Consider the following 23,726-nt stretch of genomic DNA (forward strand, 5'->3'; position numbering starts at 1 on the left):
TCTTCCTCTTCAAAAGGCTGCAGCTGCGCCAAACTCGCTTTCCCAGGGTCCGCTGCAGCAGAGGCGCCGCCTCCGGGAGCCTGTTTGCGGGAGAGTTTCGGCTTTGCTCTGGTATCCGCCTCCAACTCCCGGCATGCCGCTGGGCGTGGGGCAGGCACGTAGACTCCATTTCCCAGCGTGCCCCGGGGCTCAGTCCGGACGTGCCGGCGCCTATAAGAGCCAGAGCGCTGCGGCCGGATCCTATTGTTAGCCGGAGCCGGGGCGGTTCTTGGCGGCTGCTGCCGGGGGCGCCCGATTTGCCGGAGCCGCCCGCCCTCCGCCGCCTGCCGGCCGACCTGCCCACCCACCATCCTTCCCCGCCCTGCCGCCCTGGGAACTCCCTGACTGTCGCCGCGGCCCCAGGACTCGCTCTCTCCTCCCTCCTTCCCACCCGGGCTAGGGCGGCGGCGGCGGCGGCAGCGGGGGCGGCAGAGACCATCACGGGAGGAGGCAGCTGCGGCGGGGCCGGTAATGGGCCTGAGGGTGCGGGGCGGAGGGTGCCGCCTCGTCTTTTCTCGAGATCGGCCCCTGGGCTGCTGTGGAGGAGTGGTCATCCCAGAGCCGCGCCGATGGAGGGGTCAGAAATGAGGGAGGCTCGGACGGGAGCGGTCGGGGGGCGGGGAGCTAGGGCGCCGCTGGGAAGGGAAAGAGTCGGGAGAGGCGTGGGAGCGAGGGGCATGGAGGACCCGGGCCCGGACTGCGGGGGCAGCTTGAGGGAGACCGACCGGCGGCTTAGAAGCCGGCAGGAATTCGGATGCGGGTTGAGTTCGGAATGGAGTGGAGATGATGTAGGATGGAGGGAAGTGAGGAAGGGGAGGGGGGAAATAGAGGAAAATGTGGGAGGAGTGGTTGGGAATTTGTGTCTAGCAGGCAGGAAGGGATGGGAAGGTTGGGTAGAGGCTGCAGACGAATGGAATGAGCGGGAAGGTTAGCAGGAGTCCGAGAGAAATGGGCCAGGAGCTGAAGGGTTCAGCGGGGGTGTCCATTAAGGGGAACTGGTGACTTGACATGTCCTTTCAGCTCAGGTTCCTGATATCTCCCATTTTTCCGGCGTTGTGTGAGAAAACGAAAGCATCACTTGCCCTGGTTGCTTGCTTGATCTTTTTTCACAGGCCCAAACACGCAGCTGACTGCCATCCATCCCTTTTAGTACCATGGTCTTGATTCATCCTTTTAAAGGGGTTTAGAGTGGCAGTGTGACACACAAACCATTCTTCAGTATGAAACGTTAGAAGTTATCCCCAAGAGACACAGTGTCCCCTTGTCCTGCAGTTTTCAGTTCAAGGTAAATCCATAGTGGATTCAGATTTTCCTTTTCTTTACTGACTTTCCATTTTGTAAATGTCCAAAGCCAGGAGGATGTTGGTGTGTGCCAGAGTTGTAAATGACTGAATATCCTTGAGAGTTAATGGTTCCTGCAGCATCATGTTCCAGTTCTCCCACAAAGATCGCGTGTCCTTCATTCCATGGGAATTTAAACATGAAATTCTAATCTTGTGTCAGTGAAGGGATACAAAACAGGGAGTGAGGGTTGGAGGGGGGCTTCCCTGAAATGCCTAGTTTAAACAAGATGTTTTCACTTGAGCGCTTTGTAAGTTCATGATCCTGGTAAATCACAAGGACACATGGATTCACAAAATTCATAGTATTTGAGAATTAACCACAGTATTTTGTAAAAGGAGAAACAAGACCCGTCATCTTATTTAGGTTGATCCTGACACTTAGCAGCAAGCCTTCCTTCCTCCAACCCAGCTACAGATGGTAGCACTGATCTTACTAGAGATTTTCGTCCCTTGACCTTTAGCAGAAGGTTGGGTTCCAGCCGAGTAGAGAGGCCTTCTCCTCTGAGATGTACCTCATCTTATTTTGGACTCATTCACAAGAGACGCTTGCATTACCTAAACTTTGTCAATACATTCTGCATCCACAAAACTGGGGGAAAGGGCAAGTTTTTCTTTTTGGTTAGTCTCACATACGCTGGTTTTTTATTTGGGGGGATTTGTTAAAGGAATCCGCACAAGCCTGCAGAGGCTTAGCTCTAGTACTAAAATACACCTATGCTATAGATCTACTTTATTTGGTGCTAGCCTGGTATCTTCTGTATACTGTGAATCTGAATTATTTCATATACCTTTGGGAAATATTCAGCTAGAAACACTTGAGAAAAGACAGTAAGGCATGTAGCTAGAAAGTGTCAGCTGACCTTTCATTTTCCTGGCATAAAAGCTTTTATAGAGATTTGCATTATTTTCTCCAAAAGCATTTATGGTTTGAGTTGGTCGTTTTGACAGTTAACTGTCAGTTATGATCTGCATTTCCAGCCTCATCTTGATTATTTCTGTGTGGGTTTAAGTGCTTGGAGTATAACTTAGAAGTGTTTTTCTTGAACACAAGCACTGATCCTCTGTCAATGAATAAATAGTTGAGAGAGGTGGGAATGACTGATTTCTAATTGTGGTTTGAAACGAAGTTGAATTCATAAATTGGAAAAGTGTGGAACCTGTTCTTGTTGTCGCTGTTGTAGAAAAAGATTTCTTCAGGCCACTGTGGAAGTGGATGGGAGGTTTCTCCTTGGTGCCCAGTGAACATCTTTATCTAACTAGTCAAGTTCACACCAGAGAGTTGGACAAGGAAAGCTGGGTTGAAATTTAAACTTATATTGGTTGTTGGGACAGAATCATTGGATTTTTAAAATTTTTTTGTAATGGGTTAATGTCAGAGAAGGTGATGCCAACATCCTGGGATGGGGTGGGGAGGAGGAGGGGCGAGAGCTCAGTGAGTATTCCCATTATTTACACTTATTGCCATAGATTCAGATGACTCTCCAGCATTTTAAGTAAAACAGTTCTCTTCGGTTTCACATCTTTTTGCCTCTTTCTTACCTGCCTCCTATCATTGCTCAGAAGCCCATTCCAGAGTGGAGGTGAGGAAGATGTAGGAAAAAGAGAGAAGGGGACTAGAACAAGCAGCCAGCAATCCTGGCTGCACCAGAGTGCACAAAAGGTGACCTGAAGAGAAAGGGCCACTGGGTTAAGACAGTGGAGAATTCTCGTAATAAAGACTATCTTGGACCAGACCCAACCACACGCAGGGCTTACAGAGAAATATTCAGAGGGAACCCACACTACCAGAAGCAGAGGGACAGCCGAGCAAAGGACAGGAGGGCACATTTGCTTCCAGTCATCAATCCCTGCGTGCTTCCAGGCTGAGGAAAAAGGCACTTTCCTAGGAGCAGCACTAACTGGATCTCAGTTAAAACTGAAGCGGGACTTAAGTCCTTTCTGAGAAGGATTTTCGGCTTAGTCTACTTTTTCATGTGGTCAATAAGATTTTTTATTATTTATTATTATTTTTAAAACTTTTTTGTTACTGAAGTATAATTGATTTTCGATAAGGTTTGTAAGTGGGGAGGAAATACTAAATTCAGTGGTCAACATTATTCTCTAATTTTTTTATTCCACCCACATAAGTATTCGATTGCAAAGGTCTCCCCTCCCCCAATAATGGAATGGAATGAAAAATTTGTTAGTTAATATGTAGCTTTAAGCCCAGATGAAATCTTAACCCATGAGTCTTTGGCTCTCTCCATTCTTACCACGTCCTAGGAACGTGACCTCTGATGGTGAGATCAGTAAGCTGAAGAACATAATTGACACTTTGAGTTTATTTTAAAAATTTCATTGTAATTCTTATCAAGTACTTGCTTACATTTTTCTCGCTGGTCAGTTTATTTCAGGACTATGGCTGTCTGAGACCTATGATGCCTGAGGTTTCTTGGGTGCATTTTGTGACTTGAATGAAAAATTTTAATGAGATCTGGATAGATAGATTAGGAAATATCTAAAGTGCTTATTAGGTCTGGTTGACTCTGTAGAGCTGACCCAAGAGCAGGCAAATTGCTTCCAAGACACAGTCCAGAAAAACAGCTCTGTGGCAGGCAAATCTTGACACCACAGTATATTCTGGGTAGCTGCTCTGCAGTAATGCAGCCCTGGCTTTCTGGGCAGTGTTGTTATTCCTGCTGCATAATTAGCAACTAGTGAGATCATAGTCTGGGGAGATTCTGGCATTACTGAGGCAAAGCAGGGAGGTTTTGTATCATCACATGTGGCTTCGGCTCTGACGGTGTTTCTGCTGAGCAGATTCATATCCTTGGGAATTTAAGTCCAAAGGTGGAGGAGGAGAAAGATTTGTACCTGGGAAGTGGACTGCCCCAGACTCTTTGGTTGTGTGGCAGCATGCTGAAACACTGCCTGCTGTATTGATGTAACCAGAGTAAATTGTCACTTCTTTCGCTATTTGTTGTGCCCTTGCTGGTTTCTTTATAGAGGGCAAAGACTGTAAAGCTAAGTCTTCCTTGCACAGAGGATGATGGTAGATCAGCTGGGCCCTTTTTCTGGAGCAGTATGAGATTGGGAAAGATTCTTGGCTTTGAAGCCAGTACAGATTCTAATCGTCAGTCAATCCCCACCCCCCTCTTTCAGTCCATTCTTTAGAACCAAATTTGACCTTTTTAGGAGCCTCGTGAGACACTTTACATTTGTGAAGGTCCGGGTAAAGCGTTTCCCTGACTGTCAGCTTACTTTGAAGTTGAAAGCCTGGAGCAGTATTTCCCAAAGTGTGTTCCAAGGATCATTTGCCCCCCAAGATACTCTAGAAATAAGGGGTTCCTTAATCATGTGTGTGAAACTCTGCATTCTGTTTTCTCCCACCCTTCACCATTAGCATATTAAAAGCCTTTAAGAGGTCTTCCCAGAAGCAGTTTCCTAAAGCATTTTGACACAGCAGTCCTGTTTCCTTGTAAAAGCAATTAACATATTAATATCTGTGGAACTAGCTTGTTTAATGGATACACTTCAGGAAGTGCCAGGCTATATTTCCACTAGGAAAAATCATAGGATCGAGTGTAGGTTTAGGCACAGCCCGATTCTGCCTTTGATCCCCAGTCCCTCCTACTGGCCCCATGGAGCACTCTCTTGGGGGATCAGAAGAGCAGCTACTGTTATCCCCGGGCTAATGAAGCCTAGAGCCCTGGTGGCTTGGAACCAAAGGCCTTCACTCCGCTGGGAAAGGTGTTGCTGCTACTCACCTCATTATTCTGAGAATGACTGAGACTGGAGGGGCTGAGGAGAAACAAAAGTAGGAGCGTGCTGGCCGGAATAAGTGGAGATACGACCTAGTCTCTAGAGAGCAGACCTCGGTGCTTAGTTCAGGTGCTTGCTTTCTTCACTTGGAGAGCTGTGTGTATGGACTTGGGAGGGGTCTGTCTGAGGACAGGAACGCTGATTCCTCTTTTCCCCTGGGCAGAATCCTAATGCACCTGGCTAACTGGTGGTGAGCAGGGGGTTTGGGGCCAGCGTGGTGGGCTCCCCAAGGAAACCCCTTTGAAACCAATGGATGCATTCACGGGCTCGGGTCTCAAGAGGAAGTTTGATGATGTGGATGTGGGCTCATCAGTTTCCAACTCAGATGATGAGATCTCCAGCAGTGACAGTGCAGACAGCTGCGACAGCCTCAATCCTCCTACAACTGCCAGCTTCACACGTGAGTGAGCCGCTCCCTCCCTGCCTACACCCCCATCCCCCAAGCGTCGCATCAGAGCCCACTGCATTTGTTAAGACAGCATCTGTCTAGCTTGGGGATTTGCCTTTAATCATAATCTTTCCCACCTTTAGCTCAACCTTGCTCTTTGGAGGACCTAATTGCTCTAATATCATAGACTTGAGGATGATTTATTCTAGCTGATTTTACTTGAGCTGTGGTTTGTGAGTCTCCAGAAAGGGTTGAATTTAATTGAAGGAGTCGTCCAGGATTCTACCCCTCCCCACCAGAGTCCCATAGAGTTCCACAAAACTGTAGCTCTAGCAGGACATAAATACTTACTGCCTGGACAACTAGGGCATCTCCACATTTCTTAATTCTTATGGCTCAATTAGTTTCTTGGAAAGAACCTCTGATTCTATAGATCAAGAGTTGCCCATGAGCTAAATCTGGCCCACTGCCTATTTTTGTAAATAAAGTTTTATTGGAACACAGCCACACCCAGTGTCTTGATGGCTTTCATGCTATAATGGCAGAGTTAAATAGTTGCAACAGAGACCTCATGGCCTGCAAAGCATAAAATATTTACTACCTGGCCCTTTATAGAAGAAAGAAAGCTCTCTCCTGCTATTGACCAACACTGGTCAATAGAATTTTCTGTTATGATAGAAATGTTCTGTATCTTCACTGTCCAGTATAGTAGCCAATAGCCATATGTGGCTGTTGAGCATTTGAAGTGTGATTGGTGTTAACTGAGGAGCTGAATTTAAATTTTTTTTTCATTTTAATCTAAATTACCACATGTGGCTAGTAGCTGCTGGATTGGACAGTGAAGCTATGGAGATTGATATATCCTGAAAAGATTACCTAGGGATTCTCTTCCCAGCTGATGTCTAAAAATAGATTTTGTGGTCATCTGTTTGGGGCGAAGTCAGTCTGGAGGCAAGGCAGTGGTATGGACCAACTGATGTTCAGGGTCCCTTCCAACTGTGCATTTAAGATTTGAAAATTAGGAAGGTCTGTAGATACTGGGAGCACCTTTGGAGAAGAGTTGAGAGCCTGGGTGAATGAGAAATAGTGAAGTCCCCAAACAGGCCACATCTCGGTTAATAAAACTTTCTGTGCTCTCTTCTCAGCCACATCCATCCTGAAGCGGCAGAAGCAGCTGCGGAGGAAGAATGTGCGCTTTGACCAGGTGACTGTGTACTACTTTGCCCGGCGCCAGGGTTTCACCAGTGTGCCCAGCCAGGGCGGCAGCTCTCTGGGCATGGCCCAGCGCCACAACTCTGTTCGCAGCTATACTCTCTGTGAGTTTGCTCAAGAGCAGGAGGTGAACCATCGGGAGATTCTCCGTGAACACCTGAAGGAGGAGAAACTCCATGCCAAGAAGATGAAGGTGCTTGAGGGGCCTGGGGTCTGGTACTTCCCGTGGGCTAAGATAAAGCGGGAAACCATCTAGGTCTGCCGTGTTGTGTTTTCTTGTTTGTTTGTTTTTGGACTGTTGCATTTGGCGTGTAGAGATTACACATCTTTCTCATGAGCAATCTCAGATTTGGGATCAGATCTCAGTCTGAGACACCATTCTTTTTGTCTCTGGTGGGGAGTCTAGCAGAGATAGCAAAATGGCTTCCCTAGAGTTCCCTATGCTTGCCCCCTCTACAATTTTTTTTAAAGTTGAAAATCTGAATACCTGAAGTCATTCAAATCTGCCACCCCTGGATCCTGAGGAAGCAGTGTTTAAATTTCTTGTCAAGTGATCGTCCAGTTCCTTGATGCACGGAGTAAGTTTTGGATCTTTTACACTCTTGGAAGAGATCCGACAGTTTCTGTAACTCCTGTTGCTTCTAGGTGATAGTTTTTTAGGTGTAAACAACAGCATTACCAAATATTTATTTCGGTTTGCCCTGGGCCTGCAATGCAGTGCCGCACCAGCTCCTCGAGTTGAGGAGGAGAGCAGGGGCTAGAAGAAGACCATCTTAGATGCTCTTTATAGCTGCCCGTTTGTGCTCAGCACTGCTCAGTATGCCACAGCTAGATTTTCCACCAGTCTGCAAAAATTGCCCCCAGAGTTCCCAGTTCCAAATTTGGAGAATACAGCTTTAGGCGTGGCCACGTTTCTTCTGGGCTCAGAGTTTGGAGACCCACATTACAACAGGTGGCTGCATTTTTTCCTAGGTTGTGGGTGAAATCCTAATGAGACACCAGAATGTGCTAGCATTGGAGAACTGGGGGCAGAGGATGTATGTGAACTGGCTCTCCCGCTCTCTCCCTTTGAGAGCTCTCTGTCTACTCCCTGCAGTCTACGCCTAAAGCCTTCCACCTGTTTTTCTAACTAGAATGACATTCAGGCTTCCCTTTCTTCTGTCTGAGGAATTCCATCACTGACCCTATCACCTTCCTGCTGCTATAGCAACAGCTGGGCAAATAAACACCGCTCTCATCATTTGCAGTGAAGGCTCTCTTCCCTTTCCCTGAGAAGAAACCCTGCTCCTGCATCTGTTAGAGGGATGACCTGTCAAAGCAGGGTACCACCCAGTTTTGGGTCCTCCCTTGTAGGCGGTCTAGGGACAAAGCCAGGCAAACTCAAGACAGAGATACAGGAAATCCTACTTGTTAGTGGATTTAGTGAGCAGCACCATGGTGGCATCTAATGCATCTTTCTGTGTCAAGAGAAAATCCTTTCTTTGCTCTCCCCAGGTCCAATTTACTCTTTTCTTAGAAGTTTCTCCTATCTTTAGCATTCTATAGGGGAGGCAGTTGGTCTTAAAAATAGACATTTTGCATATCCCATATGCCATCTAATACTTGTTGTCCTTAGAAAAACAGCTGCTGATGCTCTGTACTAGTATTAGTACCTATAATTTTTCTAATATTTCTATTACTTTTTTTGGCCTTTTATCCATACGGAATTCATTATTGTGAACAGTATGAATTGAGGATCTAACTTAATTTTTTTTTCCAGAAGAAAATCCAGTTGTCCCAATACCATTTAATGACTAGAAGACTTTTTTTTCTCACTGACTTGAAATGCCACCTCTATTACAATACATCAGATTCTCAGATCTGCATGGGTTTCTTTCTAGTGCATCTCTGATCCCTTTCCTTTGAGAGGCTAGCAGGAGGCAGAGTGCTTAGGAGGAGGCCAACCCTGGTGAAATGGGCGATGTAAGGTCTGCAGAAAGTCGCCTCGTAGTTGGCCTGCCTGGGATGGAAATAACCGACTAGGGAATCCCCAGAAGCACTTTATTTCCCTCATTTCTGTGTCACCTCCCCACAAACAAACAAACAAAACAAGTATACGGCCTGTTACCCGGGTCTGTTGCATCATGTCTCTCCCAGGAGCTGTTCCTTTACCGGCACTACTCCGGCTGGCTGATGCAATAAGCCAAACCCCCCAGTAGCTTGGCTTTCATCCTGCTAGTAGCTTCCAGAGCCCTGGGGGTTATGAGGCCTCATTTTCTTTACGTGAATTCCCTCGTGAGTTTTCAGAACTCATTCAGCCACAGATTGTCTTCAGCCTTCCTTCCACTAAGATTCCCTTTCCAGGCTCTCTGTCCTTCTTACCCAGAGAGCCCAGATTTCTGCCTGTAGAGAGTACACTCAGTATTGTACACGCCACCCTACCTCGCATGCAGCTTTCCTCTGAAATCAAATAAAAAAGGACTAGGAAGGAGAAAGAATATATTTCTTCTAGGCCATGGATTGGAAGTGAAGGCTTTCTTTGATACCTGTTAATAACTTGCTCGGTTTTTTTCCTCCTCCCAATGAAACGAAGCTCTTCTGTGTATGCACAGATAATTATTCACACTGTGGGGATTCAGGTTCACTGACAAAGACCTGGTAGGTAGCCTTGTACTACACTTAAATGTGCTCTTCTTCCCAGAATGTGGTTTTCGGTCCTTCGGTGTACAAATTGAAGGGTGTTTTGCAAGGTTATTTATATCCAAGGAACATCCAGCCATTGATGGACCTTGTCCTCCCTGTATTAGAAGGCAGGTTAGCTGAAGCCCACGGGCATAAGCCTGAGAATTGAGGGTCTATTTGTGGGAAAAGATTATCTTCAGGAAGGAGGATGAGCCAGGGGTTTTAAGAAACTTTGATCCGAAAGGTGATTTTCTTTGTGTTGAAGGGTGGTGTTAGAACTACAGAAGGTTTCCTATCTTCCTGCTCTAGACTACTTCTCTTGACTTATACTACCCAGTATGGTAGCCACTAGTTTAATTAAAGTTAAAAGTACTCGGTTGCACTAGCCATGCTTACAGAGTCCCTTGGCCACACGCACGACAGGATGGGCTGCACGGATTTGTCCCTCACGGCAGAAGGTTCACCTGGATCGCGCTGCCCTGGGTGCGCTGGGTGAGAAGCTCCTGCTGGTAGCCCTAGAGGCTGACCTTCCTTCTTGTCTTTCGGCAGCTGACCAAGAATGGGACAGTGGAGTCGGTGGAGGCCGACGGCCTGACACTGGATGATGTTTCAGATGAAGATATTGATGTGGAAAATGTGGAGGTGGATGATTACTTCTTCCTGCAGCCCCTGCCCACCAAACGGCGACGGGCCCTGCTGAGAGCTTCTGGGGTCCACCGCATTGATGCTGAAGAGAAGCAAGAACTTCGAGCCATCCGCCTGTCACGGGAAGAGTGTGGTTGTGACTGTCGACTGTACTGTGACCCGGAAGCGTGTGCCTGTAGCCAGGCTGGGATTAAATGCCAGGTCAGTCCAGCTGGCCTGAGACGGTCCGTCTACACTAGTGTCAGGGGCTGGGGTGTGGGCGCCTGTGAACATGGGAAGTGTCCATGCATAGGTGGACTTGCCATGACTGAACACTCCCCAGTTCTGCAACCCTCCTCCCCCAACAAAGAAAACAAGTATGACAGGATTCTTAGGCTGTGGAGAGAGCGATGGGTATCTTTTTTTCTGTGCTCTCACCTCAGAGATGACAGAAGCAGTCATCTGTACATGGAGGATGAGGGGTTAGAAGTCTAACATTTAGTAGCTGTTTCTGTATTGACTGATTCCTTGACGTAAATGGGAGCAGAGAACTGAGGTAGGCCTTTTAGGTTTTATCCGGCCCTTATTCACAGTACCTCTGCCTCGACTCCAGTTTTGTAAAATTGAGAATAGTTTTCAGAATCTGTAATTCAGGAGCAGACTTGGGCTGGAAGAGCTTTAATCCATGGTGTCCTAACGGACAGAAGGCCTCATCCCCCGATGGCCTTCTGACAAGGGGCGGTTTGGAAGACACATCTCAATTGAAAAGGGCAGTACCATCCCAAAGAATGAATTTTATCTAGAACTTGTATACTGAGGCTATGGGGACTGAGTCCTTGTGGTTAAATTTATCCTAACCAACCTTTTCTTTCTTAATTTCAGGTTGGTATCAAATAGCTATAGCAGGTCTGGCCAGATAACGCTTCTGAGACTGAAGTCCCACAACGAAATCAGTCTGAGGACAGTCCTAAGAAATGAACTGTTCCTAATAACTAGGAGGGAGAGTTCTAGAAGTTGATAGCATAGGAAGTCAATGTGTATCTGTATATACCTATTTGTCTACTCATGTTTTTAATTTTATTTTTGGTATGTGTGAATTTTGTGGGTTTTTTTTTTTTCTTTTTTGGGACTCAAAAGGGAGATAAAGAGGTAGAAAGCATTTCCTTTCCAGATACCCCTGGTCTGTAAGTTCATCACCTTGATAACTGCTGCCCAACCAAACTGGTCAACCCGCAGGGGGAAATGAAGCAGGTAGTGAAGAGCTGGCCCTTGTTTTGTTTGAACCTTCCTTACAGCATCTTAGCAGGCAAAGGTACTCTCGCCTAGTTGCCCCAGCATGTATTGCTTTGGACAAGCTAGATCTGCTGCCCCCTTTCCCATGCCTGTCATCAAGGAACGCATCAAAGAAGGCTTACTGGCCTTCTGTTTTCTTAATACAGCAGGTAAGTTCTAGAAAAGTCTCTGAGGTACATACATTTCTTTTCTCTGAGAACTGTTAGCATTCAGAGTGGAATCTCTGGACTTTTAACTGGAAAGGCCCTTTGGCCTGATCGTTGTCTACTTTTTGTTTAGAAGAGGAAACAAAGCCCTAGAGAATGAAATGATTTTCTTGAGGTCACACAACTAATTAATGGCTGTGCTGGAATTGAAATGCAAGTGGCCTGAAGACTCCCACCTAGAGCTCTGTTAGCTGATGCTGCAGGTCATGTTTTTAATTGGTGGTTCTCTTGTAAGAAGCCCTCAGACCCCAGCTCCCTGTGTTCGCCAGCTAATGTCTCCTATCTCACCTGGCCTCAACCTCCTTGTCTCCTCCTTAGGTGGATCGCATGTCCTTTCCATGTGGCTGCTCCCGGGATGGCTGCGGGAACATGGCTGGCCGCATTGAATTCAATCCAATTCGGGTCCGGACTCATTACCTCCACACCATCATGAAGCTGGAGCTGGAGAGCAAGCGGCAGGTGAGCCGCCCGCCAGCGCCGGACGAGGAGCCCTCCCCGACTGCCAGCTGCAGCCTGGCCGCAGCCCAGGGCTCGGAGACACAGGACTTCCAGGAGTTCATTGCTGAGAACGAGACGGCAGTGATGCACCTGCAGAGCGCGGAGGAACTGGAGCGGCTCAAGGCGGAGGAGGACTCCAGCGGCTCCAGTGCCAGCCTGGACTCCAGCATAGAGAGCCTGGGCGTGTGCATCCTGGAGGAGCCCCTGGCTGTCCCCGAAGAGCTGTGCCCAGGCCTCACGGCCCCCATTCTCATCCAGGCTCAGCTGCCCCCAGGCTCCTCCGTGCTGTGTTTTGCCGAGAACTCGGACCACCCAGCCGCCTCGGCAGTGAACAACGCATCCTACTTGAACAGTGGGCCCCTAGTCTATTACCAGGTGGAGCAGAGGCCAGTCCTGGGGGTGAAAGGAGAGCCTGATACAGAAGAAGTCCCATCCTCTTTCCCCAAGGAGAAGGATCTGAATGTCTTCTCTCTCCCTGTTACCTCACTGGTGGCTTGTAGCCCCACAGACCCGGCTGCCCTCTGTAAATCAGAGGTGGGGAAAACATCCACTCTAGAAGCACTAGTACCCGAAGATTGTAACCCTGAGGAGCCTGGGAATGAAGACTTCCGTCCCTCCTGGTCCCCCTCCAGCCTCCCCTTCCGCACGGACAATGAAGAGGGCTGTGTGGTGGAGAAGACCGCACAGCGGAGTGAGGACCGGCCCCCCGAAGAGCCTTCCCCGGAGCTCCCTCTGGCAGTGTGACACGGGGATGGAGATTCTGCCTCTCACCCAGTCTCTATTTATTCCCTTATTTTATCTAACACCATTTCAAAACAAAACTGTAGAAGCAGCTGCTGCTCCCTTGTTATTTTATTGGGGTCTCTGGGGGTTGGGTGGGAAAGGATTGTTTGTACAAGTATTTTTTAAAGGGCAGACAGAACCAAGGAGACCAGCCCCAGCTCAATCTGGGGCGACAGTCGGGGCAGAGGAGGCTGCATACTGAGCTTGCTGGGCCACCGGAACAAAGAACGAGGATCTCACAGGAGAAGCCGGGTAATTCAAGCAGCTATTCATGTAGGGACCAGAACACAGCAATTTGAACAGCATGGCAAAGCCCCTCCCCCTCTCCTGGGCTCCAGGTGGGGTACAGGCTCATTTTCCTCAGTGGTTACTCTGATCCCCCATCTTGGTGTATCATAATAATACAGTTGAAATGTCACCTGGTCGAATCTAAAGAAGAGGGGGTGGAAGGGTCTCTGCTTCTGTACAAAACCTCCAGGATTTCTAAAAATTTGACCTGCCTTTCCTGGCCCCCTATTTGGTAAATAAGTTAATATTTGACATGTTTGGTGTTCTCTGACCTGCTCCCCACACTGGGGATTCCTGGTCTGTAACTTGAATTGTTTCTTTCACATGTTCTTAGGTACTAGAGTTAAACTCGTCTATTTGTCTCCCCTGCCTCCCCCCCCGCCCCCACACCTCCATCCTTTTTCCTTTGAAGGGAAAGAGCCAGACCGGCTGGGGACGTGGTATAAAGAGCCTGAGTCTTCTCTTCGCGTCTAACCCTCGCTCTGTCAGGCCGCTTTAGTCTGGGGCTCACACATCCCATGGGAGGCCTATATGAAGCATTAACTATGTCCAAAGGAGGCAGCAGGAACAGGCTGCTGTCTGGGAAGAAGATGGCTTCGTTCATGCCGTGGTTGCTTTTCCACCCACGTTTTTTCCCCCCACTTTGGGAGATTTGAGCTTTAAAGAATGTAGGATGTAGCAGTCTAAGGTCACCAACTAGTTTTTATTCCTTTTTTTCTGTATCTACCCTAATGGTCCTTCTTAGATACACAGGGTATTCTTACAATATTCACCCCCAAGAACTGCAAGTGTTTATTGAATCCCTCCATCTTGGTATATAAAAATTGGAAGCTAAACCAGTTCTTAAACGCTACATACAACTCCCAGGTTCTAAAGAATTCAGGTTCTGACTATAACCTTTGAAGGGCTATAAAGTGGGACTCAAATTCAATTGGTACCTGAATTGGAGAGGATACAGTTCCTGTTCCTCTTATGCCCAGCATATGTTCCAGGATAAACTCCACTGAACAGCGCTGAATTCTTTTTTATCAGCAAAGGTATCTTTGCCTCTGTTTTAAAAGGGAGGCAGCAGGGAGCAAAACACTACTTTAGCGTCCTTTCCCCACGCTTCACTTTGGTGTGGTTCAGTAACCAGGAAAAAACAGAAATAAATTTTTTTTTTATTTTGGTGGAGGAGATAACTGTTCCTACTAACTTGCTCATGAAGCCTTTTCTTGTGGGACATTAAGGCCCTGGTGTCTGAAAGCAACTTCCGTGTATGTCACAGCAGTGTTTCACCTATCAAAGCTAAACTGAGCCTGAAAGGCCTTGTATTTAACACCAATACACCTTTTAACTAATTCTGCCTCTCCTGTCTGTTCCTGTTTTTGCCTGGTTTTAGATTTGGAGGGGAATTACTAAGTCATAGGTCTTTATCTCCCCATCCTCTGGCCTCACAAAATAATTTGAGTCTTAAGTACCTGAGATCCAGATGCTGTCCCAAATTGGGCAACACTCCCGCACCTTCGTGGTTCCCTCAAATATAAGACTAAAGCGTAACTGGGAATTTGACTCTATGGAGAAGAATCTCTCTGGAAGTGTGTTGGAAGGGGAGGGTAAGCGCTATACATGCCCTCCTCAGGAAGGCCGGCCTAAGCTGAGACGTGGGCTCCAGCTGTTCAGTAAGACACACATTTGGGGTCAGACCAAGAATTTGAATCTAATGAAACTCATTGTCAACCCCCCAAGATAACTTTTCTGAAAAACTAGTTCCTTAATATAAGTCCATCCCTTCACTGACTGAGATTCTGACTCACCTATCCTAAGCTGCTAAATGCTAAATATTAACATTTAGCATTTACTGTCTTGTCAAGCAAAAGGCCTTTTCTACAACCTAGTCCCAACCTAGTCTGGTGCTACCCGAGTTGGACAGAACTATAGCTCATGGTTGCTAGAAAATCTAGGCCTCTGATCACAGAAGCAGAGAGCTTTGGTCCTGCTTAGTCGAGGCCTTGATGAAAGAAATGACTCATTATTACAACTCATTATTTTCCAATTTCCTTTCTCACATTCTGTACACAGGTAGTATTTTCAATGTGAATCCAAAGCTTGTCTGGTTCTCTGAAAAAAAAATTTTTTTTTGCCTTTTAGGTCCTTTACATTGTGTTAATGCTGTATTTAAAGAGAATATTTAAATGTAATATTAAAGAAATATTCAAAAGAATGGTGTGTTATTCTTTATCTTGGCAGACCACAATTCAGTTACTTGTTAGAGAAAGGATGCTCCTTTCTCTAACATTGTCTATAAAACTAATTAGGTCAGTTAAGGATTAATCTTAACAATAGGAACGTTTTCTGGTGGAAAATAGAACATTCTCTTTGGAGCGTCAAGAGCTTGACTTGTATCATATGCCCTTATGGACCTCTTCAGCTGAAGCAGGACTTGATCCTGGCCTGTTGGAGCTTTTCCCACCTGCAGTCCCTACTCTTGGGGCCCACAGTTTAGTTCCATTACTTTATACATAATATGAAATTTTCTATTCCTCGTTACCATCTTAAAATCCAGCAAAAGGATCAACTTCAAATCAGCTCCCTTGTAACTCATCCCATAAGAAGGTTCTATTCCAACCAATTATCTCCCCATTAGTTAGGTTATGCCACTCAGTCTTGTAAAAGGAGCCTTAGTAAAATGATTAGGGTATGCATAAGTAATTTCCAGCAACTGGTTTCAGGCAGTCTTTACTTGAGTTTATAAACGGTGCTCCATGCATTTACAATAAGTTACTACAGGTCACTGATATACATAGACAAAAGCTGACCCCAACTTACAATCTCAGTGTAGACCTCTCCTGGTCTCCGGGCTGGGCAGTAATTAGTACCTTACAGGATTGATCCATGGCCCAAAGAAGGCAGCCACTGTCAGTTACAGTCGGATTGCTGCAACACAGTGGAGGTAGCAAAGAGTTTAAGATCCACAAGGGCTGGAGCACTGCCCAGAAATTAAGACAAGGCGGGTGAAGGCTGTGAACACTTGGGGAAGGGCTCAAGAAGCACCTGTATTTCCTTTTTTCCATTAGGATGTACCCATAAATTATTCCCTAAAACGAAACAGAAACTTAAGATGTTTAAAGGATTTGAAAAAGGGGGACGTGGTTAGCCCAGTGAAGGGAACAAAAATAAAATCCCTATTTTTGGTCATATCGGAAAGTGTTGAGGGGAGCACCAGAGCACATGCATGATGGAAGTGCTCCAGTTTAAGTAGTGCTGCTCCCCTCACCAGCCAGAAACTGTCGTGAACAAAAACAGCTGTAAATACGGCAGTGGGTAAGTCCTAGACCAAATGAGGATTCCCACCTGCAGCAAAAGCTCATTTCCTGGGATCTGAACTTAAAACATCACAGTAAAAGCCTAGTTCAGAGGCTGCTGCCAGCTCCAGCAAATTCGGAGAAAGTTGGGATGACACCTCACGTGCGCCACCCTGGGAAGAGACTTTCTTTCAGTTTCAGCTCCCACGTGGGCACCGCGCTGTGAAGCCTGTGGCACCCGCCCCTCTCCCTCCCACACACCTAACAGTGCACACAGACTCTTTGCTGACAAGTGCTGTTTGGTCCCACGCTGCTGTGCTCTGTGACTACAGGACAATGCCATCCGCTCCGTGTTCACTCAGCGACTTGTCCCAATGTAGTTGGTGGAAAGCAGGACCACGTTGTGTAGCAAGAGGGACAGCTCAGCTTCTGAAAACACCATCAGCATTAACGGTTTAGCCAGGGAACAATCTGCCTTCTAGCTATCTTGTTAGGCAGGGCTTGATACCAGAGGCAGGAAGCCAAGTGCAGAGAGGTGTGACATTAAGGGGCCATTGTTCCCAAAGTTCCCCTGCTTCGCTCCAGTCCCTGCCTATAGGCTTTCTTTCCTTCCACCGTGTATTTATATCTACTCCTCCTCATTTCCTGATTCTCATGTGTGATGAGTAGGAAATTCAGAGATGGTAATGGTACTACACACCACTGTCACTCTTTGGAATTTTCTGGTAGAAGTTGGTCCTCAGTGGACTACATGTCTCAGCCCCAAGCAGATTAGGAGGCCCCCCTGATATTCAGAGGCTTAGAAAACATCAAGGCCAAGCCAAAGGTTCCAAATAGGAGACCCACAGGCCTAACACCCACCCCCAGATATTTTTTGTTTCACCAACTGAGTGTTTTTGTTTTGAATGCCTTTTGACTAGCGCTTCTCAACTGGGACAATTCTGCTTCGCACCCTCCCTCCGAGTCATGTGGCAATATCTGGAGACATTTTTGGCTGTCAGAACTGGGTGAGGGGTGCTACTGGCATCTAGTGGATAGAGGCCAGGGATATTGCTAAACATCCTATAATGCACAGGACAGCCTCCCACACAGAGCATCACTACTGCCAAGGTTGAGAAACTCTGCTTCAGACTAGCGCGGGCGCACTCTCATGCTCCCACAATCCCCAGTCCTCCCTCTCGTCTCACACAGTCCACCTCATTTCCTGCCTGGTCCCTGTAGGTAAGTGAGTTTGCACCCCTTCAATCGGACATGTATGTTAGATAAGTGTCTCACAGCACTTACTAACTCCAAAGTAATCTTAGACTAAAACATGAAAATGACTTGGATTTTAATGGCATAACCATTGGGATCTGTCTTACCTTTCAGGCTGCAGGAAATTTGCAGCCATTCTCCCAGCCAAGTTCGACACCTCTCTTCAGCAATATGGGTAGAATTCAGGCCACGAAGGTAACAAGCCTATTTCACTCAGAAGAGAAATGATCCTTCATTATCACAGAAGGGTATGCCAAGGAAGTAAAACCCCACAAATAATCCCAAATCCCTCTTAAGCTAAAAACCTCACCCCCACAAGAAAGCTTTCACCATGGCAATATGAACTACAATGGACAAGATGACAAGCAAAAAGGCCTACACGATCTAAAACAGCAGATCTGAAGTGCAGTGTCCTTGGTTTTTCCAGGACCAGAAGAATAAACCAAAATTACTGTGGGCCATTTCTTCTCACTAGTTAAATTCACTCAGAAAAAGGACACAGAAATGAGGTGAGAGGATAAAGAGCCTGGGCTCTGCTACAACAAGCAAGACAAGGAGCTCCCTGTAAGCTCCCAGCTGCCTGAGCTCAAAAGCCCACCAAGGATTGAGGGTTGAGACTGCAGTTAAGCCCTTACCGACTTCACCTCCTGAGCAGTCAGCTGGCTGATCCCCAGCTTTGCCAAAGCTTTGTCCAGTTGGTGAATCACAGTGGTATGAGTCTTTAAACGGTGTCTCAACAAGACAGGAGGCAGATGGGGTGTGAGAAGCATGGCTCGACTCAAGGCTTTCTGCAGCACAACAACACAGGGGGAGAAAGTCAACACAGTGTTACTGCAAGTTAAGATCTGCAGTGAGGTGATGCTGTGGAGGAGAGAATGCCTCAAAGTGCTCACCATCTGCAAAGCATGGAGTTGATTCATGCCCAGAGGATGGTTAGAGAAACACTCTCTCAGAGCCAGGATATCATGTACTGCTGGGTGGGTACCATGTTGCATCTTAGGAGAGGTAAGAGATGGGTAGATGTTAGGAGGGTCCTGACTAGCCCTCTTACCTAGTTTTAGTACACACTGGCTCTAACAAGATTCCTAGTTTGCAGGAAGGGGTAATGGGAGGAATACCTTGGTGCACAGCTCTGTCATATGCCACCGGAGTCCTGCATCAGAAATGAGAGGGACAACCCTTTCTAAATAACAAAGGATTTCTGGGTAGGACTGCTTCCGGAGAGCATGATAGATATCTAAGAAATCAATTTGTTGCTTTGGGGTCCAGAAATGTCGGATCAGCAGTTGCCTAGGAAACAGGTACCTGGAAAGAAAAGGAATCACAAAGTCACTTGCTGAAACTGGCATGTTTCAATGTAAGCTAAGAAAGCATTAAGCAGACATGAATGCTAGGAAAGAGAGATGGAGACACTAATTCCCTACCTTACTGTTCTTTCCTGTGAGTTTCAGACCAAAGTTTAAAGATACACCGAAGCACAATTTCAAGCAGCATTACTCAGGTTATGTGAAAAGGAAGCAACAGTGGAATAGCCTTGCACGCAGCAATGAGATACATGTCTCCTTTTGAACTAAAGCATGTAAAGAACATATTTTGGACAGAGCTGGATACTGGATGTGATGCTGACAACCTCAAACTGTAGCACAGTCCCTAAGTATATACAAAACGGAATTTCTCTAATTCATTTCTCTACTCATGTGGTGGTTTTATAACATGGTCACAAATTCCCTGGCATTCCTCTTATTGAGAAGTGAGGTCTATGTCTCCTGCTTTTTTAAAATCTGGGTGACTGACAACCAATAGAATAGAGCAGAAGTCAGTATTTGTGACTTTTTTCCAAGGCTAGGTTAGAAGAGGCCATGCGGATTTGTATTTGCTGAAACACTCATTCTTGGAGCCCTGAGCTGCCATTGAAGAAGTCTCACTACCCTGAAGCCACCAAAGAGGCCACATGTAGGCATTCTAGTTGACAGTTCCCATCTTCCAAAGCCATCTCTGCTAAGGCACCAGACGTTAAGAGTGACCTTAGACTGTCCAGACTGGTCCATTCACCAGCTAAGTATCAACGAGGGACTTCTGTCAACATCACATGGAAGAGAAAAATCATTCACCCACCTGAGCCCTGCCCAAATTCCTGACCCTTAAAATCATGAAAATGGTGGTCGTTTTAAGCTATTAAGCTGTGAGGTTGTTTGTTATACAGTAGTAGATAACTAGAACAACATGCAAGGTCATAGTTTAAAAATGTCTTCTCTGGATATAATGTAAAGTAATAAAGATTTATATTATCAGAATATGAAATACATTTCTCTCCTGAAGAAAAAAAAACCTGTCCGAAATTGCTATGCCTCTCAGAGAGTCGGTTACTGCTTCTAGGAATGACAATGATGGTCATTATCTTATTTCACATCACACAGGGGCAGCTAAGGGAGAGTCCAGGCCACCTACACCCACAGCTATCCGAGTAACCCTGGTGGCTTTTATGAACCTCGGACTAATGAGAAGATGGGAGCAGGAGGCTTGATAACCTCTGCCTAGCTTCTGAAATGGAAAGTTCTTGGCTTGTAATTTTTAAAAATCTATATATCTTCAATATGCTGGGGTGATAGAACTCTGTACTCACATTAGCAAGAAGACCAGGTAGTTGGCAAAGGGTGGAATGGAAATAATACCTAGGAAAAGACACTTGGTGACGTCTCGACGGAACTAAGCAGAAATAAACAGATGCAGTTTTAACCCATGTAAGTTCTTAATACAATGGACAATCCCTCCACCCCACTGTGTAGTAAACTTCTATCATAGCCCAGATCAGGATCAAGGTTATTTCTGTCCACCTCTAGTTGGTAAGTTCTTTGAGGACAGAAGCCCTGATTTGCTCACTTTTGTATCCCAAATAGGCCTGACATTATACCAAATCTCTCAGTGAATTCTTCCGGATCTGCAGAATAGGTCTTAGGTCCTTACTCTCAGCTTCAAAACTACCATCAAGTCACCGCCAGATACTACTTTCCTGCTGCTGTTTGTAGCCTTCCTTGCAGATTTTTATATCTTCAGAAATGAACTGGATTTTACTGTTTACAACTTTTATTCAAAAAGCATGCCAGAAACTCTATGGAGCTCTGCTATGGAGGGCCCCAACTCTGAACGAACCTGATTCTGACAAATAATGTGATCTCACGGCAAGGGGCAAGAGCTTGGTCAGTGGTGAAGAAAATGGGAAAGAAAGAAACCTGAGATCTGGGTTAACTTGAATTCCCTCACCATGAACTTCTGGACATCTGCTCCCGGCCCATACCTGTCGCAAATGCTCCATCTCCCGGTATGAAAGTTGATGAAACTTTATATTGTGCTTCCACATATTTGTCTTTATCCTTCTAGCCTTTTTGGCATCAGCCCATAACATCTGCAATCCTGCCTCATTAAAGTAGAGGACAGAGTGTGATGTTACCCCAGTTTGATTACCACAGCTTTTTACTCCATGTTCACCCACGAAACACATACTAATCCCTCCCAAACACCACTCTAAGTCACACCTTTAAACTAGGTCACTTGAAACACTCGTGAGGTCGACCTATATTTCTTTTTGTATCCTCCCCCTCCCCCACAAGCACATCACCTCTCTTCCAGCCAAGTTCGCCTTCTGTGACCTACTATGGAACGGTCTCCCTCTTCTGGTTTCTTATTTACTCCCTTTTAAAACAAAAATCCAAAGCTCCTTAACCTCAGGAAGTCTTGCTTAATTAACTCCAGCCCCATATTAGCTTATCTCAGTTCTAGAACACTTTTGTAATTACCAGAATTCAACATATTTCTAAGACTGCATTTTTCTTTTCATTACAAGAAAATTCTTACATTGACCTAGGACTTCAGTTTTTAAAAATGCTTTCATGTTTATGAATGAAATGGTATGTTTAGGTTGGCTTCAAAATAACACAGGAGAAGGCAAGTGTATAAATGAAATAAGACCGACAGCCATGAGTCAATAACTGTTGAAGTGAGGTTGAGAATATGGAATTTCATTCTGTTATTGTACTTCTGTGTATGTTGAAAATATTCCATAATAAAGGCTTAAAAACAAACAACCAAAATGCTTTCAGACTCTTTTTTCATTCGATTCTAGTTATAAACCTGGGAGCAGACAAAGCAGCTGTCCTTATGCCCACTTCACAGATTCTGCAAGTCCACAAAGCTACTAATAATCATAATATTCAGAACTAACAATGTGGTAGTTTACTATAACTGGTGTTATGATAAACATATAAAGTATAATAATAGTTACAGCTACACTTACTGAGCACTTACTATGAATCAAGCCCTAAGGACTTTACATGTATTGATTTATTTAATCTTCATAACCATGTAGTCAACAGGTAGGTTCTATTACTACCCCCATTTTACAGATGAGAAAAGCAAAGGAGAGGTTAAGTAACTAGTCCCACCATACAGCTAATAACAAGCTAGGATTTGAACCCAGGCATTCTGACTCCAGAGTGGACACCTGACACTACACCATCTCCTAGTAACTAGCAGAGTCTGATTTGAACCAAAACATTCAGAAACCAAGTACCTATAGTGCTAGTTCCACAACATGCTACCTAGGAGAGATCTGTGACAAGCATTAGACCACATTTTCTTATGGGCCAAGTCAACTGATAAATCACAGGGCAGGTCTGTGCAGCCATAGATCCCTGCTCTTGCGCAAGACAAAGCATGTCTAGTGTAGTCAAATGTGTGGTTACAAAAAGTGCAAAAATATCTATATTCCTCCTAGGTGTTGTCAGAGGTCATTTCTCTTAATACCTTTCTAGAAACATCCACAAGAAGTCCTAACTTCCAAGAAATAGTTTAACACTCAAGCATTTATGAAACAGAAGACATCCCAGCTCACACCCCTAGAGCAGAACCTGCAAATGAGCTAACTTATTTTAACTCTCTGGCATGGCCCAAGAGCTGATTCAATGGATTTTTATTTTAAGTTTGTTTTTACCTTTCATGAAGATTGTATACAGGACATAGAAGCGGGGGAAATGACGACCCAAGAAACGATGGTATTTCCCATTAATCACTTTTGTCTTGGTCACCACGTAAGAGATCAAGTTCTTCACATCTGCCTTTGGAGAAAGGTGAAGCTTTGAAGACCTATAAAGATCAAAGAGACTATCTGGTAATCAGTCCCGGAAGCCCTGTCACGTCTGGGGTCCATAATGTAAAACAGCTGCCTCAGAGAATGTATGCTAAGACCTGAAACTTTTGAAATCCAAGGAAGACCTTTCTATCAAGGAGAGATAAGCAATCAGACTGAGAAAAACAGGTAAGGCAGATGAGAGGCCAGGCAAGAAGGAAAGTAGGGGAATGCTGAGTCTGGTGACGGCGGAAGGCCTGAGGGACAATTTGAGCCGCAGGCTAACGCCGGGGAAGTGAGATCCAGGTAAGCAGCGGTAAAACGGGAAAATCTGAGCCGAAAAAGGGAGGCTGAAACATGAGCTCAGGACGGGTGAGGAATTCAGACAACGTGAGGAATTCAGACAACATGGGGAACTGAAAATTGAGAGGGTCGGAAAGCCCGGTCTCTAGCAGGGATCCGGATGCCAATTCTGAACGGAAGAATAAAAATCCAGGGGCCGGGCGTGGAAGCCTGAGAATTAAGAGACAGCATGCAAACAAGATTGAGACACTAGAAGGCCCTGAACGTCAAAATGCTTTTCTCTCTCCAGGTCCCTCACCGAGGGGCCCCCCAGGCCAGGCCAGAGCGGACAAATTGCAGCCTCCGAGCGGCATAAGGTCCAGGGAGCACGGCCGAACCCCACAAAGCAGCCCGAGCCCAGCACACTCTGGAGAGCGCCATCTTCACAGCGAGGGAGGGGGAGACGAGAAGGGGTCGTCTTTGGGTCAAAGTTCCCCGTATCTCACGTTCTTTAGATCACGCATGCGTCTTTCCTAAGAGCTGACTGGTAACCAAAGACCGTCCGCCTCGCGCCGCCCGGGAGTGGAAGGGACGCTGAGGCTAAGTGCGGAAGAAGGGCCAGGATTGGACGCCACCAGTACTTCCTGG

At 46.1% G+C, this 23,726-nt stretch overlaps 2 protein-coding genes across 9 annotated transcripts; one reads left to right on the top strand and one right to left on the bottom strand.

Moving 5' to 3' along the window:
- Positions 1–219: 219 nt before the first annotated feature.
- On the top strand, positions 220–12,897 carry CSRNP2 (cysteine and serine rich nuclear protein 2). 5 transcript variants are annotated; one of them, XM_072972798.1, is made up of 6 exons: positions 220–507; positions 1,152–1,324; positions 5,347–5,583; positions 6,717–6,976; positions 9,994–10,290; positions 11,886–12,897. In XM_072972798.1, the coding sequence occupies exons 3-6, from the start codon at positions 5,433–5,435 to the stop codon at positions 12,807–12,809; spliced, it is 1,632 nt and encodes a 543-aa protein (XP_072828899.1). In that variant the 5' UTR covers positions 220–507; positions 1,152–1,324; positions 5,347–5,432; the 3' UTR covers positions 12,810–12,897. The 5 variants fall into 5 exon arrangements, with proteins under 5 accessions (XP_072828899.1, XP_072828900.1, XP_006203040.1 ...); XM_072972799.1 differs by lacking the exon at positions 1,152–1,324 and having other exon boundaries at positions 220–616; XM_006202978.2 differs by lacking the exon at positions 1,152–1,324.
- Positions 12,898–15,838: 2,941 nt separating this feature from the next.
- Positions 15,839–23,718, bottom strand: LETMD1 (LETM1 domain containing 1). Of its 4 annotated transcripts, none has more exons than XM_031683001.2 (9): positions 23,585–23,718; positions 22,662–22,813; positions 20,970–21,085; positions 20,298–20,380; positions 18,793–18,979; positions 18,568–18,669; positions 18,310–18,462; positions 17,782–17,878; positions 15,839–16,849 (listed from the first exon to the last, which is right to left on the bottom strand). In XM_031683001.2, the coding sequence occupies exons 2-9, from the start codon at positions 22,666–22,668 to the stop codon at positions 16,779–16,781; spliced, it is 816 nt and encodes a 271-aa protein (XP_031538861.1). In that variant the 5' UTR covers positions 22,669–22,813; positions 23,585–23,718; the 3' UTR covers positions 15,839–16,778. The 4 variants fall into 4 exon arrangements, with proteins under 4 accessions (XP_031538861.1, XP_006203039.1, XP_072828902.1 ...); XM_006202977.4 differs by having other exon boundaries at positions 23,398–23,592; XM_072972801.1 differs by lacking the exon at positions 23,585–23,718 and adding an exon at positions 23,398–23,572 and having other exon boundaries at positions 20,922–21,085.
- Between the last annotated feature and the right edge of the window lie 8 nt (positions 23,719–23,726).

The sequence above is a fragment of the Vicugna pacos genome, chromosome 12 (assembly GCF_048564905.1).
Source record: "Vicugna pacos chromosome 12, VicPac4, whole genome shotgun sequence".
NCBI lineage: Eukaryota > Metazoa > Chordata > Mammalia > Artiodactyla > Camelidae > Vicugna > Vicugna pacos.

Coding starts and splice junctions, on each gene's coding strand:
- CSRNP2 (XM_072972799.1), top strand. CDS start 5,433: ATGGATGCATTCACGGGCTCGGGTCTCAAGAGGAAGTTTGATGATGTG. Junction 6,977..9,993: donor TCCATGCCAAGAAGATGAAG/GTGCTTGAGGGG, acceptor GTCTTTCGGCAG/CTGACCAAGAATGGGACAGT. Junction 10,291..11,885: donor AGGCTGGGATTAAATGCCAG/GTCAGTCCAGCT, acceptor TCTCCTCCTTAG/GTGGATCGCATGTCCTTTCC.
- LETMD1 (XM_072972801.1), bottom strand. CDS start 23,519: ATGGCGCTCTCCAGAGTGTGCTGGGCTCGGGCTGCTTTGTGGGGTTCG. Junction 18,980..20,297: donor TACCTGGTCTTCTTGCTAAT/GTGAGTACAGAG, acceptor TTTTCTTTCCAG/GTACCTGTTTCCTAGGCAAC. Junction 16,850..17,781: donor AATTTCCTGCAGCCTGAAAG/GTAAGACAGATC, acceptor TGGTGTTTTCAG/AAGCTGAGCTGTCCCTCTTG.